Source organism: Myxine glutinosa, chromosome 9 (genome assembly GCF_964187855.1).
Source record: "Myxine glutinosa chromosome 9, kmMyxGlut1.1, whole genome shotgun sequence".
Lineage (NCBI taxonomy): Eukaryota > Metazoa > Chordata > Myxini > Myxiniformes > Myxinidae > Myxine > Myxine glutinosa.
Genome location: NC_136269.1, coordinates 130529945 through 130546102, shown reverse-complemented (window position 1 = coordinate 130546102; position 16158 = coordinate 130529945). Strand labels below are relative to the sequence as shown.

The 16158-nt window shown below is 48.9% G+C and overlaps 1 protein-coding gene across 3 annotated transcripts in view; it reads left to right on the top strand.

Moving 5' to 3' along the window:
- Positions 1-3653: 3653 nt before the first annotated feature.
- LOC137434921 (F-box only protein 11) overlaps positions 3654-16158 on the top strand; it is a 56620-nt gene continuing 44115 nt past the window's right edge. The window contains exons 1-2 of one of the 3 annotated variants that reach the window (XM_078784933.1): positions 3654-3997; positions 10807-10949. In XM_078784933.1, coding sequence (XP_078641059.1) covers positions 3904-3997; positions 10807-10949 — 237 coding nt within the window. In that variant the 5' untranslated portion in view covers positions 3654-3903. Of the gene's footprint in view, positions 3998-4074; positions 4197-10806; positions 10950-16158 lie in introns of those variants that run through there. The other 2 variants (XM_078784934.1, XM_078784935.1) reach the window with 2 other exon arrangements.

Below are 16158 nucleotides of genomic sequence, written 5' to 3'. Positions count from 1 at the left end.
TGCTGATGATAATTAGAGATGATGGATGCATTGTACATGTAGGCCCGACACCTACTTCTGCAATAGAATAGAATAGAAAACAAATATTAAGTTTGGCATCTTAATTTTTTTACAGAAAAATAAAGGATTGCGAAGAGGTCCCTTTTAAACCAAGAGACTTTACCTGCATTGAAAATACATTTACTTCTTCATGTATCTTCTGTTTGAATCAAATTTGATGTTAAATCTGCAAACACAGAGAACGACCCCTTATAGGCTGTATAAAGGGAGCGGCGCTTTGCGCCTCCTTTTGATAGTCAGATATTGAAGCGGCTTCACGACAAACAATTTAACGGCGCTTTGTTGTAGCCGGCGAAGTCAATAAACGCGTACGTATTATGTCGAAAACCAGATTATGCTGTATCCCTTGGCTTGAGAATTCCAAAGCGTAATGGAGGCCGCCATCTTGCGGATGCGGAAGTATGCATAACAATTGAAAAAACGTTCAATAGGAGTTTGTTTCACCCGTCTTTGTTTGATTCACAATCTTATGCACCTCTAATTGATAATTAAAATACTTTAAGACCAACCTCGGCCCGCACGGGCCTGGTTATCTTCAACGAAAAGCGTCACCAAACACCGGAACCAATGAGATTCGAGCATTTGAAAAAATATTTCGAAAACCAAATCACGCAATGGAGGGCCGCCATCGACCGGATGCGGAAGTTTGCATAAAACAATTGCGAAAAAGTTCAATAGGAGTTTGTTTCACCCGTCTTTGTTTGATTCACAATCTGATGCACCTCTAATTTGTAATTAAAATGCGTGAAGACCAACCTCGTTATCTTCAACGAAAATCGTCACCAAACACCGGAACCAATGAGATTTGAGCATTTGAAAAATATTTTTTTAAAGCTTATTACGCGTTTCGGAGGGTGAAAACGGCGTCAAATATTCTAAAATTGACGAAGAATTATTTTTTTTAGAAATCTCGCGGCCGTAGGGGATAGTTTTTCACGGCCAGAAATATCCGAAGTTGAGACGGAATTCACCAAATTAATCAAGAAGTAAATTTTATCAATTTTAATCTCATCCAGAATGCAAATGGTACCTACTACACCGACGGTACCTACTGCACCTACCTACTACCAACTACCTAACCTACTGATGCCATAGTGATGGGTAAAATAGTGGCAAGGGGCTTTGGCTTCGCCGGCTCATTGCGGCTTTGCAGTCAGGTACTCGTAGCCAGCGAAGCCGGTGTTGTCAATGAACGCATACGTATTATGTTGAAAAAACAGATTATGCTGGATCCTTTGGCTTGAGAATTTCGAAGCTTTGACGCACCCAAATCGCTCAATGGAGGCCGCCATCTTGCGTATGCGGAAGTGTGCATAACAAATTTGAAAAAGTTCAATAGGAGTTTGTTTCACCCGTCTTTGTTTGATTCACAATCTGATGCACCTCTGATTTGTAATTAAAATACTTCAAGACCAACCTCGTTATCTTCAACGAAAATCGTCACCAAACACCGGAACCAATGAGATTCGAGCATTTGAAAAAAATACTTCAAAAAAGCTTATTACGCGTTTTGGAGGGTGAAAACGGCATCAAATATTCTAAAATTGACGAATTATTTTTTAGAAATCTCGCGGCCGTAGGGGATAGTTTTTCACGGTCGGGAATATCCGAAGTTGAGACGGAATTCACCGAATTAATCAAGAAGTAAATTTTACCAATTTTAAGCTCATCCAGAATGCAAATGGTGTCATTTTAGGTCTGAATTTGCGAAATTTTGTGAGCTGACCAATCAGCGATCAGCTTAGGTCAGCCAATCAGCGCCATCGACACGGTTTGATTAACGACAGTCACACATTGCCGTTGAAACGGCGCTATCGTCTGATCTGTCGGCACTGATCATACTGCAAGCGAACTTCTTCTGGTGGGGGAAGCCGCAGTGCCCGGAGAGAACCAGCCCTGACAGCGACTGAAGTTAGAAGACTACACACATACTGTGAAAACGTATATTAGCCCAGTTAAAATTTCTTAAAATAGGCCTTAAGCTAGCACATCGTATAGTTACTTCCTTAAGCTTCTTGTGACATTTATTGTATGTAGGTATTGGGGAGGGACTGTCTGCTCTTCTCTCTTGCCAAGTCTTACCAGGTATAGTACCTACTACACCTACCTACTACCAACTACCTAACCACTGATGCCATAGTAATGGGTAAAACAGTGGCAAGAGGCTTTGGCTCCGCCGGCTCATTGCGGCTTTGCAGTCGGGTACTAGTACTTTGGTTCTGGACGTAATGACGTACACTGCTGACGTACTTCCTATGCTGACGGAAGCTGCTCCTTCAGATGTACCCGGAAGCGCGTCTTTGGATCGCAACGCAAATAAATATATGATACGAATGGTTCTTCGGAAGGGGTGAGAATAGCGCATCTTTAGGTTGTTCAAATACCTAAGGCAAACATTTGATGACGTCGTCTGTGGAAATGACACCTCCCCACATCAATGTTTTTTTGGGGCTTGGTAAGATGGCGTCAGAGGAACTTCCGGGGAGTTTTCTAAATATTGTTTTTCACAAATGTATAATCCGTTGTCTTGACACCGTTTAATTAGACTATCGGTATTTAAAAAACGAATGTTCTTATTAAAGTTTCTATTTAAAACGTTCATATAATCGACGTGCACCTATGCACAAAGAAGAAGATTCGGATATTGCAATCAGTCAGTGCGTGCTTCTTCTTCTTATTACTATTAATCTAAATCTAAATCTTCTTCTTTGACCTCTGTCCGTTTGGTAATATGAGCCCCTTTCAAGAAGTTCAGTGCAGGAGGAGGCCATTGGTGCCAACCTGTGGTTGTTGGGTCGCCTTTAAACGTAGAGCGTGAAGCAAGAAATCAGCATGTTTAAAGGTCGTTGGTACAATTCGGCCGGGTTCGGGTTTTCGGTGGGAATCAGTTTTTATGTCTTGTTTTCACGTCCAAAAATAAACAATTTGTCATTTATCATTTCCTAACCTGAGGATTTTTTTTTTTTTTTTTTTTTTGTATACAAGATCGAGGCTCGTGAAAGAGCGAACATTAATCACACAGAAAGACAAACAGACACATAAAACAAATAACATCGGGAGCGGTAGATAAGATGGGGGAGAGAGGGGGAAGGACACAAGCACAACATTTGAGAGCAGGGACCGAGACACATGGAGACATCGAGAGATCTGTGGGAAGGAGAGGGCTTTGGGGGGGGAGGCATGGGAAGGGGGGGGAGGCATGGGAAGGGGGGGGAGAAGCATGGGAAGGGGGGGGGGGGGAGAAGCATGGGAAGGGGGGGGGGAGAAGCATGGAAGGGGGGGGGGGGAGAAGCATGGGAAGGGGGGGGGGGGAGAAGCATGGGAAGGGGGGGGGGAGAAGCATGGGAAGGGGGGGGGGGGAGAAGCATGGGAAGGGGGGGGGGGGAGAAGCATGGGGAAGGGGGGGGGGAGAAGCATGGGAAGGGGGGGGGGGAGAAGCATGGGAAGGGGGGGGGAGAAGCATGGGAAGGGGGGGGGGGGGTACCATTTACTGTACTGATACAAAATACTGTACTGATGAGGTAAATCTTGGGGTGTATATGTAAGCTCAGACGATCCACGTCTCCCGCTGAGTCTATTTTAGGAGGTTATGTAATGCGAAGGTTTAAAACGAACACGTATGACGTATGACAAGTATACCTTCTGAGAGTGATTAGTATAGCTGAATAAGCCGGCATTATAACAATATCGGTTGGGCGTCTCGGCTTACCAAGATGTCTCGGGAGTGAAGCTCGGAGGCGGCGAGAGCTATTGTTAGGCGGGCCGTGCGCTGTTCCGTGCTTCCGGCGCTCTCTGGGCGCCTTCGCTCGCTCGGCCTCGCTTTTCCTTTCTCTCCTGCTTGCCATGTCCCGCCCGGAGCGACCCCTGAGCGCAGCGAGATCGAATCGGCGGCGAGCGACTAGACCACGACCCGGGCTCGAGCAGGACATTCCGGCAGGTAGGTCCGAGGGGGACCGACTCGCTGATGTTCTCCGTGGTTTGTTTTTGTCGATGTGATTGTTTTGTGGACAGATTTCTGAAGGTACCAGAGTACGAGTTGATCTCTCTGACAGCGACACAACCATTCGCCTTGCGTGTCCACTCCGGGTCCAGCCTGTGACGAGGAACCGAAACGTGACGCGGCGTCCCCGCCGTGCGTACGTAATAAATAGATTATGTCCCTGTGCTTTATAGTTCTGTCTCAGCAGGTTCACGGGGAAGTACACACATTACACTCCTTAGTGGTGTGAGGAAGGTGCTGGAGAGAGTTCTGGATGAGAGGACAAGGAAGAATGTGGAAAAGGAGATCGGAGAAGAGCAGAAATACTGGAGGAGTGGAAGGAGGCATTTGGGAGCATAGGCTGAAAATGAGCATGGAGAAGATGGAGGTGGTGTGGGTTGTGATGAAGGTGCTGGAGAGGGTTCTGGATGAGAGGACAAGGAAGAATGTGGAGAAGGAGATCGGAGGAGAGCGGAAATACTGGAGGAGTGGAAGGAGGCATTTGGGACCATAGGCTGACAATGAGCATGGAGGTGATGTGGGATGTGATGAAGGTGCTGGAGAGGGTTCTGTCTGAGAGGTCAAGGAAGAATGTGGAGAAGGAGATCGGAGGAGAGCAGAAATACTGGAGGAGTGGAAGGAGGCATTTGGGACCATAGGCTGACAATGAGCATGGAGGTGATGTGGGATGTGATGAAGGTGTTGGAGAGGGTTCTGGATGAGAGGACAAGGACGAATGTGGAGAAGGAGATCGGAGAAGAGCAGAAATACTGGAGGAGTGGAAGGAGGCATTTGGGAGCATTGGCTGAAAATGAGCATGGAGAAGATGGAGGTGGTGTGGGATGTGATGAAGGTGCTGGAGAGGGTTCTGGATGAGAGGACAAGGAAGAATGTGGAGAAGGAGATCGGAGGAGAGCGGAAATACTGGAGGAGTGGCAGGAGGTATTTGGGACCATAGGCTGACAATGAGCATGGAGAAGATGGAGGTGGTGTGGGATGTGATGAAGGTGCTGGAGAGGGTTCTGGATGAGAGGACAAGGAATAATGTGGAGAAGGAGATCGGAGGAGAGTGGAAATACTGGAGGAGTGGCAGGAGGTATTTGGGACCATAGGCTGACAATGAGCATGGAGGTGATGTGGGATGTGATGAAGGTGCTGGAGTTTGTTCCAGATGAGAGTTCAAGGAAGAATGTAGAGAAGGAGATCGGAGGAGAGCGGAAATACTGGAGGAGTGGAAGGAGGCATTTGGGAGCATAGGCTGAAAATGAGCATGGAGAAGATGGAGGTGATGTGGGATGTGATTAAGGTGCTGGAGTTTGTTCTGGATGAGAGTTCAAGGAAGAATGTAGAGAAGATCGGAGGAGAGCGGAAATACTGGAGGAGTGGAAGGAGGCATTTGGGAGCATAGGCTGACAATGAGCATGGAGGTGATGTGGGATGTGATGAAGGTGCTGGAGTTTGTTCCGGATGAGAGTTCAAGGAAGAATGTAGAGAAGGAGATCGGAGGAGAGCGGAAATACTGGAGGAGTGGAAGGAGGCATTTGGGAGCATAGGCTGACAATGAGCATGGAGGTGATGTGGGATGTGATGAAGGTGCTGGAGAGGGTTCTGGCTGAGAGGTCAAGGAAGAATATGGAGAAGGAGATCGGAGAAGAGCAGAAATACTGGAGGAGTGGAAGGAGGCATTTGGGACCATAGGCTGACAATGAGCATGGAGGTGATGTGGGATGTGATGAAGGTGCTGGAGAGGGTTCTGGCTGAGAGGTCAAGGAAGAATATGGAGAAGGAGATCGGAGAAGAGCAGAAATACTGGAGGAGTGGAAGGAGGCATTTGGGAGCATAGGCTGAAAATGAGCATGGAGAAGATGGAGGTGATGTGGGTCGGGCACCAGAGAAAACGAATGGATATCAGGTTAGAGGGGAAGGGGATCAGCCAAGGAAATAGGTTTGATTACCTGGATGGAACAGTGATCGGGGATGGTAAGTCAGAGGCAGAGGTGTGGTGGGTGGAGGATTCAGGCGTGTGCGAGTGCGTGGAGGAGGGTGGAGGGTATAATGGCAGATAGAAAGATTTCAAGGAGATTGAAAGGAAAGGTTCTGATGTTGTGTATAATGTCGGCCTATCTTTACGATCTGAATATGTTGACACTGACAGAGAGACAACAACCCAGGTTGCAGGTTAGTGAGAACACCTGGGTGGGTCAGGAGGATTGTGGGAGTGAAGAGGGTGGATAGAAGGAGAATGGATGAACTGAGGGATGAGATTGGAGCTTGATGAGCTTGATGGGGAGATTGGTGAAATGACGGCTGAGATGGGCTGGACATTAGGTGTGGATGGGGGACGATATTATGACCAAGAGTTATACCGTGGTGGAGATGAGAGGATTGTGTGAGGAGGGATATCTGAAAGTTGGGGTGGTTGGAGAGTGGAGTATCGTGGGCAAGACAGGGCAGGAGCTTGGTGCCATTGGACCTCGCCCCTTATAAAGGGGAAAGGAGGAGAAGAAGAAGAAGAAGATATAATGTTTTTTTTTAATCGGGCCGGGCCATTTGTTCATTAATATGGCCATTAATGGGGTTGTGTTGTTTAATAACGTCATATAGGGATATTTATTAATAAATCTATTGATTATTTGATCGTCTCCATCTAATCAGTGAAACACTCATTCACATTATTTGATACCCTGCAGTACGTGGTCTGGGCCCGTATTTTCATGGCTGACAGTAACGTGACTTTGTAGTCTTTCATGGAGATTAAAACTACAAACCATTCTCTTAATCCTTGATCACATGACTTTTAAACACACCTTTTAATTGAGCACAAGACCAGACTCTGGGGAAATGGTTAAAGCGTCCGCTCCGAGTCTGGAAGGTCGGTGTTTCAAACCCTGGCTGAGTCACACCAAAGACTTCAAGAATGGTATGTGCTGCTTACTTGCTTTATGTTCAACATTTAAAAGGATGGAGCAGGGACAATCGCCATAGGTTGGCATCCATGGAAATTCCTCCTCAGGAAATGTCCCGATGAGTGCAGTGAGAAATGCGGCACCGTTGTTGTGACGTCGTTGGTTGCTAGAGCATCCCGGGAAGTGAGTGCTCTTCCTCCAAGCTCAGTGAATGTGTTAAGTGTTTGTCTCCTCAATATGTCCACGTGTGAGTGTCATCTGCATGATGAGTTTTAGACATTTTGTATTAAAAACAAGAACCCCAAGTGGGCTGACGACATACAGACTTGGCATTTAATATGGAATTTTTTTTTTTTCCTTGACTTTGGTTTACTTTCTTAACTCAGTATATCAATCTGGTGAGTTTCTTTTACACTTTGGTGATTTATTTGTGAAAAGAACCATGTCACTGATTGTCTGTCGCAGCAAGAAGTCAACAACAGGATTATATCACAGGTGGCGTGGCAAAATGTACGGACAGGTGCATTTGATGATTGCCTTCACAGTCGGGTATACAAGAGTTGTTGCATTCTGTATTAGTGGAAAACAACTGCTGCACGTCTTTTTTTTTTCTTTTTCTTTTTTTTTCTTTTCTTTTTTTGTATACAGAGTCGAGGCTCGTGAAAGAGCTAACATTTATCAAACAAACCAATCAAACAAACAAGCAAACAAAGTATATAAAAAGGGGAGTGGTCGACAAGATGGGGAGAGAAGGGGAGGAAGCACACAAACACAACATTTGAGAGCAGGGACATCGGGAGATATTTTTGGAGGGGGAGGGCCTGGGGGGAGGCAGGATAGGTATAAAACACAAGGACACCAAGGACTTCCAGGAAAGAAGTCAAAAGTTATTCTCCAAAAGTTATTGCCGCTTCCTCTGGAGATGGTCCGTCAACTCGACAATGCTGTTTGTCATTTAGTGGTGGCTTTACGAAATTCCGGCATGAAACAGCGTGCTATTGCTTGGCAGTATGGCATCACTCAAGGTCAGGTGTCAAAGATCCTGAAACGAAATGCTCAGAAGGGTGTCCCTACTCCAACACCGAGGCCAGGACGTCCCCACAGAACCACAAGGCGGGATGATCGCCAGATGCACCGGTTAGTCCGCAATGGCCGTACCAAGTCAGCTAATCGGCTTAGAGCTGAGTGGCAGCAACTGACAAATGTGCCTGTATCCAGAAGGCTAGTCAACCAACGACTGGTTCAAGCAGGCTATCGTGCCAGGCGTCCCCTGAGAAAGCCACGCCTGACCAGACAACACCACCAGCGCCGATTGCAGTGGGCTAGAGAGCACCGTCAATGGCAGCCAGGACACTGGAATCATGTGATCTTCAGTGACAAGTCTAGATTTCTGGTCTATCGTCAAGATGGACGCGTCCGAGTGCGCAGACAAGTGCATGAAGCCTACAACAAAGATTGTATAGTGCCGAGAGTTCAAGCTGGAGGTGGTGGGGTGACCGTTTGGGCTGCTTTTCATGCAGGGGGCAAAACTGACCTGGTTGTTCTGAATGGAAACCTGAACCAGTTCAAGTACAGGGCCATTCTGGAAGAAACATTGCTTCCATTTGCTTGTGTAGCCATTTGCGGAAACTTTGTCTTCCAAGATGACAATGCACGGCCTCATCGTGCTCGCATGATCCAACACTTTCTTGCTGACCGTGGTGTAGAGCATATGGAGTGGCCTACCATGTCCCCGGATATGAACCCGATAGAGAACTTGTGGGCAGAATTAACGCGTCAAATCGACCACTTGGACCAGCAGCCGACCTCTGTGCGTGAATTGCAGGAGGCTATTGTCACTGCATGGCAAGCGATTCCTGTCCAAACCTTGGCAAATCTCGTGAACAGCATGCCTCAACGTGTACGTGCTCTCCTGAATGCTCGTGGGGGTTACACGAAGTACTGAACTGTAATTTTACTGTCCGTAATCCCAGTCGTAATTTAACTTTTGTTTTTGTTAAAAAAAAATTTGGCTAATGTGCAAAATAAAGAGATACTTCTGGAAAACGCACAGAAGTTTACACAATACTGTCCATGAATTGAGTTCAATATCAGTTTACATCACTCTCAAGGATCAATTTATTTGTTTCGAAATGTCAAATGTGGTTTTTGTTTCTTTTAAAGGTCACATTAACAAAATCTAGAATAATTTCAACATAATTCCAATGAACTTTTGGTTCTAAGACATCTTTAAAAGTAAGTTCACCCCCACAAAAGAATATTCCATATTAAATGCCAAGTCTGTATAAAAAGAGGGAGCGGAAGACAAGAGAAGGGGAAGCACACAAACACGTCTGTATATCGAGGTCCTAGTTCAGTCCTCTGCTGATTTTGGTGAACTCTCCCTGGGATTTCCCTCGATCACCTGGGAGCCTCCCTCCCTGATCCGAAATCGAAAAATCTAAGACCGAGCGATCCTGCGGACCAGTGAGTAGAAGATCTGTATTGGGTTTCGGAACAATTGGTTGGTAAATAAGGGACGATTAGGTATCCGAAGTTTGAGGGGTAACTGCCCCCCCACCCCCACCACCCCCATCCTTCACATGGCAGCCCCATTATTTGAAATTAAAAAATCGAAGCGTGAGCGATTGTGCAGGCTACTGTATTTTATTCATGTTCAAAGTTATTTTTATTTTTTTTGTGCTTCCTTTTTTTGGGGGTTATTTTTCCTTTTTCTCCCTTGTCTAAAACATTTACGGTGCGGCTGCGACACAAGCGATGCACACATCACGTTTCATGCTCTATACAGAACGTTCTGCCGAAACAGTTTCTTACCTAGAGTTGCAAACCTAGACAGATCGCCACTCTGGCACAGGAAGTCAGGGTAAGAATTTTGAATTTGTCCAGAGTTCCTGTGACAGGAAGTCAATGCTTGTGACAAAGCACACCGTGTGATCTTTAACATCCACCAACTAATGCCCGCAGTTTAACATGTATCCAAGAGACGGCACACATACTGATGAATCACGCTGCCTGTGAAACACCAGGATGACATTTTGTACCTAGGTCGGGATTCAAACCCAGGCTAGACAGCTCAGAGGTGATTGTGCATACCTCTGAGCCATCCTGAAACACACGTGCCTACAAATACATGAGATAACATCGGACATGGCCTTAAACAAACACAGTCAAACACAAACAACACCTAGTTTGGGGGAAGTGATGTAACTTCCTGGGGCATTTTTGGTATCGGCGACGTCCTCTATGACCTCACTCTTCTCTCCACACTCAGCGGGGCAATTTGAGGTGAAAATTAATTTCCTCTTCCCATGGGATGCACAACCCACGGGGGGTTTTCCCTGCTCTTTACTTTTCATTTGGAGTTAGGTCCAGGCAGTGGAAGAACCTTTGGAAGGCTGCATCACATTTTTAGGAAGCCAAGGATGAGGGCAAGGCCGGCTGGGATCACAATTTGCAAACAGCATTTTCACATGTTGTCCACTTGCTCAAAGTTGCTCAAACTCAAATTGCTCAAAGTTGCCCAATTTGAGTTTTACGGAATATTAACAACTCACGGATATGCCTGGCTGGGGTTGGTGATCGGATGGTAAGGGATTTAATAGGGGGACACAGAAGGACAGGAGGGGGCTACAGAACAACAGCAACAACAATCCTATGACTGAATGGTGCCAAAATCACCATCGACCTTGCTAATATACTACCAAAGGAGTGTAATGGGATGGTAAAGTGTTTGATAGGATGTTTGGGCCATAAAGCAGCAACAGCAACAATTCTATTAAGAATGGAATTTGCTTATTCCTGATGTTCTGGGTAATGCTTTTTGTAATGGCTGTGGTTCTGTTTTATCTCGTTTGTGTCCAGCAGAAGCAATGCAGCCAATGGCAGTCGCACAGCTCATTGTGAATGAGTCTGGAGAGGCAGGAGAACAGAACAACCCTTACCAGCTCCGCCGCAAAGCGCATCTACTTAAACGACCTCACGTCTACACCAGGAGTGAACCTGAAGTGAGCTTTGCTGCAACATTTCACTCCATGACAGTGTCGGTCGTTTCGTCCCTTCGCTCCATGACAGTGTCGGTCGCTTCGTCCCTTCGCTCCATGACAGTGTCGGTCGTTTCGTCCCTTCGCTCCATGACAGTGTCGGTCGTTTCGTCCCTTCGCTCCATGACAGTGTCGGTCGTTTCGTCCCTTCGCTCCATGACAGTGTCGGTCGTTTCGTCCCTTCGCTCCATGACAGTGTCGGTCGTTTCGTCCCTTCGCTCCATGACAGTGTCGGTCGTTTCGTCCCTTCGCTCCATGACAGTGTCGGTCGTTTCGTCCCTTCGCTCCATGACAGTGTCGGTCGTTTCGTCCCTTCGCTCCATGACAGTGTCGGTCGTTTCGTCCCTTCGCTCCATGACAGTGTCGGTCGTTTCGTCCCTTCGCTCCATGACAGTGTCGGTCGTTTCGTCCCTTCGCTCCATGACAGTGTCGGTCGTTTCGTCCCTTCGCTCCATGACAGTGTCGGTCGTTTCGTCCCTTCGCTCCATGACAGTGTCGGTCGTTTCGTCCCTTCGCTCCATGACAGTGTCGGTCGTTTCGTCCCTTCGCTCCATGACAGTGTCGGTCGTTTCGTCCCTTCGCTCCATGACAGTGTCGGTCGTTTCGTCCCTTCGCTCCATGACAGTGTCGGTCGTTTCGTCCCTTCGCTCCATGACAGTGTCGGTCGTTTCGTCCCTTCGCTCCATGACAGTGTCGGTCGTTTCGTCCCTTCGCTCCATGACAGTGTCGGTCGTTTCGTCCCTTCGCTCCATGACAGTGTCGGTCGTTTCGTCCCTTCGCTCCATGACAGTGTCGGTCGTTTCGTCCCTTCGCTCCATGACAGTGTCGGTCGTTTCGTCCCTTCGCTCCATGACAGTGTCGGTCGTTTCGTCCCTTCGCTCCATGACAGTGTCGGTCGTTTCGTCCCTTCGCTCCATGACAGTGTCGGTCGTTTCGTCCCTTCGCTCCATGACGGTGTCGGTCGTTTCGTCCCTTCGCTCCATGACGGTGTCGGTCGTTTCGTCCCTTCGCTCCATGACGGTGTCGGTCGCTTCGTCCCTTCGCTCCATGACGGTGTCGGTCGCTTCGTCCCTTCGCTCCATGACGGTGTCGGTCGTTTCGTCCCTTCGCTCCATGACAGTCGGTCGCTTAGTCCCTTCGCTCCATGACAATATCGGGCGTTTCGTCCCTTCGCTCCATGACCGTGTCGGTCGTTTCGTCCCTTCGCTCCATGACCGTGTCGGTCGTTTCGTCCCTTCGCTCCATGACCGTGTCGGTCGTTTCGTCCCTTCGCTCCATGACCGTGTCGGTCGTTTCGTCCCTTCGCTCCATGACCGTGTCGGTCGTTTCGTCCCTTCGCTCCATGACCGTGTCGGTCGTTTCGTCCCTTCGCTCCATGACCGTGTCGGTCGTTTCGTCCCTTCGCTCCATGACCGTGTCGGTCGTTTCGTCCCTTCGCTCCATGACCGTGTCGGTCGTTTCGTCCCTTCACTCCATGACCGTGTCGGTCGTTTCGTCCCTTCGCTCCATGACCGTGTCGGTCGTTTCGTCCCTTCGCTCCATGACCGTGTCGGTCGTTTCGTCCCTTCACTCCAGGACAATGTCAGTCGTTTCTTCCCTTTACCCCATGACCATGACAGCCGTTTCTTCCCTACCCTTCACTCCATGACCATGTCAGTCGTTTCTTCCCTTCCCTTCACTCCATGACCATGTCAGTCGTTTCTTCCCTTCACTCCATGACCATGTCAGTCGTTTCTTCCCTTCCCTTCACTCCATGAAGTGGAGGCAGTTGCAGGAGAAGTACATGGAGAAGAGGAAGAAGTTGTTTCTTGGGTTTGTTGATTTGGAGAAAGCATTCGATAGGGTTCCACGTGAAGTAGTGACATGGGCATTGAGGAAGTTAGGAGTGGAGGAATGGTTGATCAGTGTAGTGATGGCAATGTACAAAAGAGCGCGCACAGCTGTAAGGACGAAGGACAGGAACAGTGGTGAGTTTGAGGTGAAGGTGGGAGTGCATCAGGGGTCGGTACTAAGTCCACTAATATTTGTAGCTGTGATGGAGGTGTTGGCTCGGAATGTAAAGGAGGGTTACCGTGGGAGTTGTTGTATGCAGATAATCTGGTGTTGATTGCAGAAAGTATGGATGGACTGAAGGAGAAGATGAACAAGCGGAAGGAATGTATGGAGACAAAAGGTCTGAAGGTGAATATCGGAAAAACGAAGGTGATGGCAAGTGGTAAAGCATGTGGTGAGGTGGAAAGAACTGGGAAGTGGCCGTGTGTTGTGTGCAGGAAGGGTGTCGGAGTGAATTCCATTCAATGTACAATGTGCGCTGAGTGGGTTCATCAAAAATGTAGTGGTTTGAGAGGGTCATTAACCAGTGTGGCAGATACATTCAAGTGTAAGGTGTGCACAGAGGGAGCTGCAGATGGAGGAAATGTTAAGTTGGATCTTGGAGAAGGCGTGAAGCTGGAAGGTGTGAAAACATTTTGTTACCTAGGAGACATGCTGAATGGAGAAGGTGGATCAGACTCGGCAACGGTTGTTCGAGTGAGATGTGAATGGAAGAAGTTTTGGGAACTGAGTGGCGTGCTGACGAGGAGGGGAGTGTCGTTGAAGCTGAAGGGAAAGGTGTATGCTGCATGTGTGAGAAGTGTTATGATTTATGGGAGCGAGACATGGGTAATGAACGTAAAAGCAGCAACGAAGGCTGGAAAGGGTGGAAATGCGAATGGTTCGCTGGATGTGTGGAGTATCGTTGAGAGAGAGGAAGACAAATGATGAATTGTGAAAGATGATGGGAATTGAGCCTGTGATGGATGCTGTGAAGAGAAACAATTTGAGATGGTTTGGTCATGTGTTGAGGAAGGATGAAAGTGACTGGTTGAGAAGAGTGATGGAAATGAATGTAGAAGGAAGTAGAGGACGGGGAAGACCGAGAAAGACTTGGCTAAAGATGGTCGAAGAAGAAATGCGGGCAAGGGGGTTAACAAGGGGAGATGCAGAAAATAGGGCAAAATGGAGAAGATTGTCATGGGGACCGCAAGGCTAACCCCTGCTCTTGCAGGGAAAATGGCCTTAAAATGCCTGTTGTTGTTGTTATATTCCATGACCATGTCAGTTGTTCCGTCCCTTCACTCCATGACCATGTCAGTCGTTCCGTCCCTTCACTCCATGACCATGTCAGTCGTTTCTTCCCTTCGCTCCATGACCGTGTCGGTCGTTTCGTCCCTTCGCTCCATGACCGTGTCGGTCGTTTCGTCCCTTCGCTCCATGACAGTGTCGGTCGTTTCGTCCCTTCGCTCCATGACCGTGTCGGTCGTTTCGTCCCTTCGCTCCATGACCGTGTCGGTCGTTTCGTCCCTTCGCTCCATGACCGTGTCGGTCGTTTCGTCCCTTCGCTCCATGACCGTGTCGGTCGTTTCGTCCCTTCGCTCCATGACCGTGTCGGTCGTTTCGTCCCTTCGCTCCATGACCGTGTCGGTCGTTTCGTCCCTTCGCTCCATGACCGTGTCGGTCGTTTCGTCCCTTCGCTCCATGACCGTGTCGGTCGTTTCGTCCCTTCGCTCCATGACCGTGTCGGTCGTTTCGTCCCTTCGCTCCATGACCGTGTCGGTCGTTTCGTCCCTTCGCTCCATGACCGTGTCGGTCGTTTCGTCCCTTCGCTCCATGACCGTGTCGGTCGTTTCGTCCCTTCGCTCCATGACCGTGTCGGTCGTTTCGTCCCTTCGCTCCATGACCGTGTCGGTCGTTTCGTCCCTTCGCTCCATGACCGTGTCGGTCGTTTCGTCCCTTCGCTCCATGACCGTGTCGGTCGTTTCGTCCCTTCGCTCCATGACCGTGTCGGTCGTTTCGTCCCTTCGCTCCATGACCGTGTCGGTCGTTTCGTCCCTTCGCTCCATGACCGTGTCGGTCGTTTCGTCCCTTCGCTCCATGACCGTGTCGGTCGTTTCGTCCCTTCGCTCCATGACCGTGTCGGTCGTTTCGTCCCTTCGCTCCATGACCGTGTCGGTCGTTTCGTCCCTTCGCTCCATGACCGTGTCGGTCGTTTCGTCCCTTCGCTCCATGACCGTGTCGGTCGTTTCGTCCCTTCGCTCCATGACCGTGTCGGTCGTTTCGTCCCTTCGCTCCATGACCGTGTCGGTCGTTTCGTCCCTTCGCTCCATGACCGTGTCGGTCGTTTCGTCCCTTCGCTCCATGACCGTGTCGGTCGTTTCGTCCCTTCGCTCCATGACCGTGTCGGTCGTTTCGTCCCTTCGCTCCATGACCGTGTCGGTCGTTTCGTCCCTTCGCTCCATGACCGTGTCGGTCGTTTCGTCCCTTCGCTCCATGACCGTGTCGGTCGTTTCGTCCCTTCGCTCCATGACCGTGTCGGTCGTTTCGTCCCTTCGCTCCATGACCGTGTCGGTCGTTTCGTCCCTTCGCTCCATGACCGTGTCGGTCGTTTCGTCCCTTCGCTCCATGACCGTGTCGGTCGTTTCGTCCCTTCGCTCCATGACCGTGTCGGTCGTTTCGTCCCTTCGCTCCATGACCGTGTCGGTCGTTTCGTCCCTTCGCTCCATGACCGTGTCGGTCGTTTCGTCCCTTCGCTCCATGACCGTGTCGGTCGTTTCGTCCCTTCGCTCCATGACAGTGTCGGTCGTTTCGTCCCTTCGCTCCATGACAGTGTCGGTCGTTTCGTCCCTTCGCTCCATGACCGTGTCGGTCGTTTCGTCCCTTCGCTCCATGACCGTGTCGGTCGTTTCGTCCCTTCGCTCCATGACCGTGTCGGTCGTTTCGTCCCTTCGCTCCATGAACGTGTCGGTCCACATCCGTGAATGTTAGCCGCGAATGATTGTTCTGCTTGGCTCTAACAATTTTTGTCCACATGCGGCGCGTTTGCTAACCTATCTCGCATCAGACGAAGTTGGTACAAACACAATGCCTCCCTTTGTGTTTGTACCAGCCTTTTACGGCGAAGCCCATAGGGGCAATGCCATCTGGAACAGCTTTTGTCTGTCCATCTGGATTCTGGAGTATGTATGTATGTCCCTCACAAACGTCCACCAATCAGAGTTGATGATCTGGCCACATGGTGTTGGAACAGTAGGTCCTCCACTCAGCAGATCCAAGCCCGGCTATGACATTGTTAGACTCTATCGGTCTTGTTTTTACTGATTCCATTTTACTGATTGTCTAAATGTTCTGTTCCATT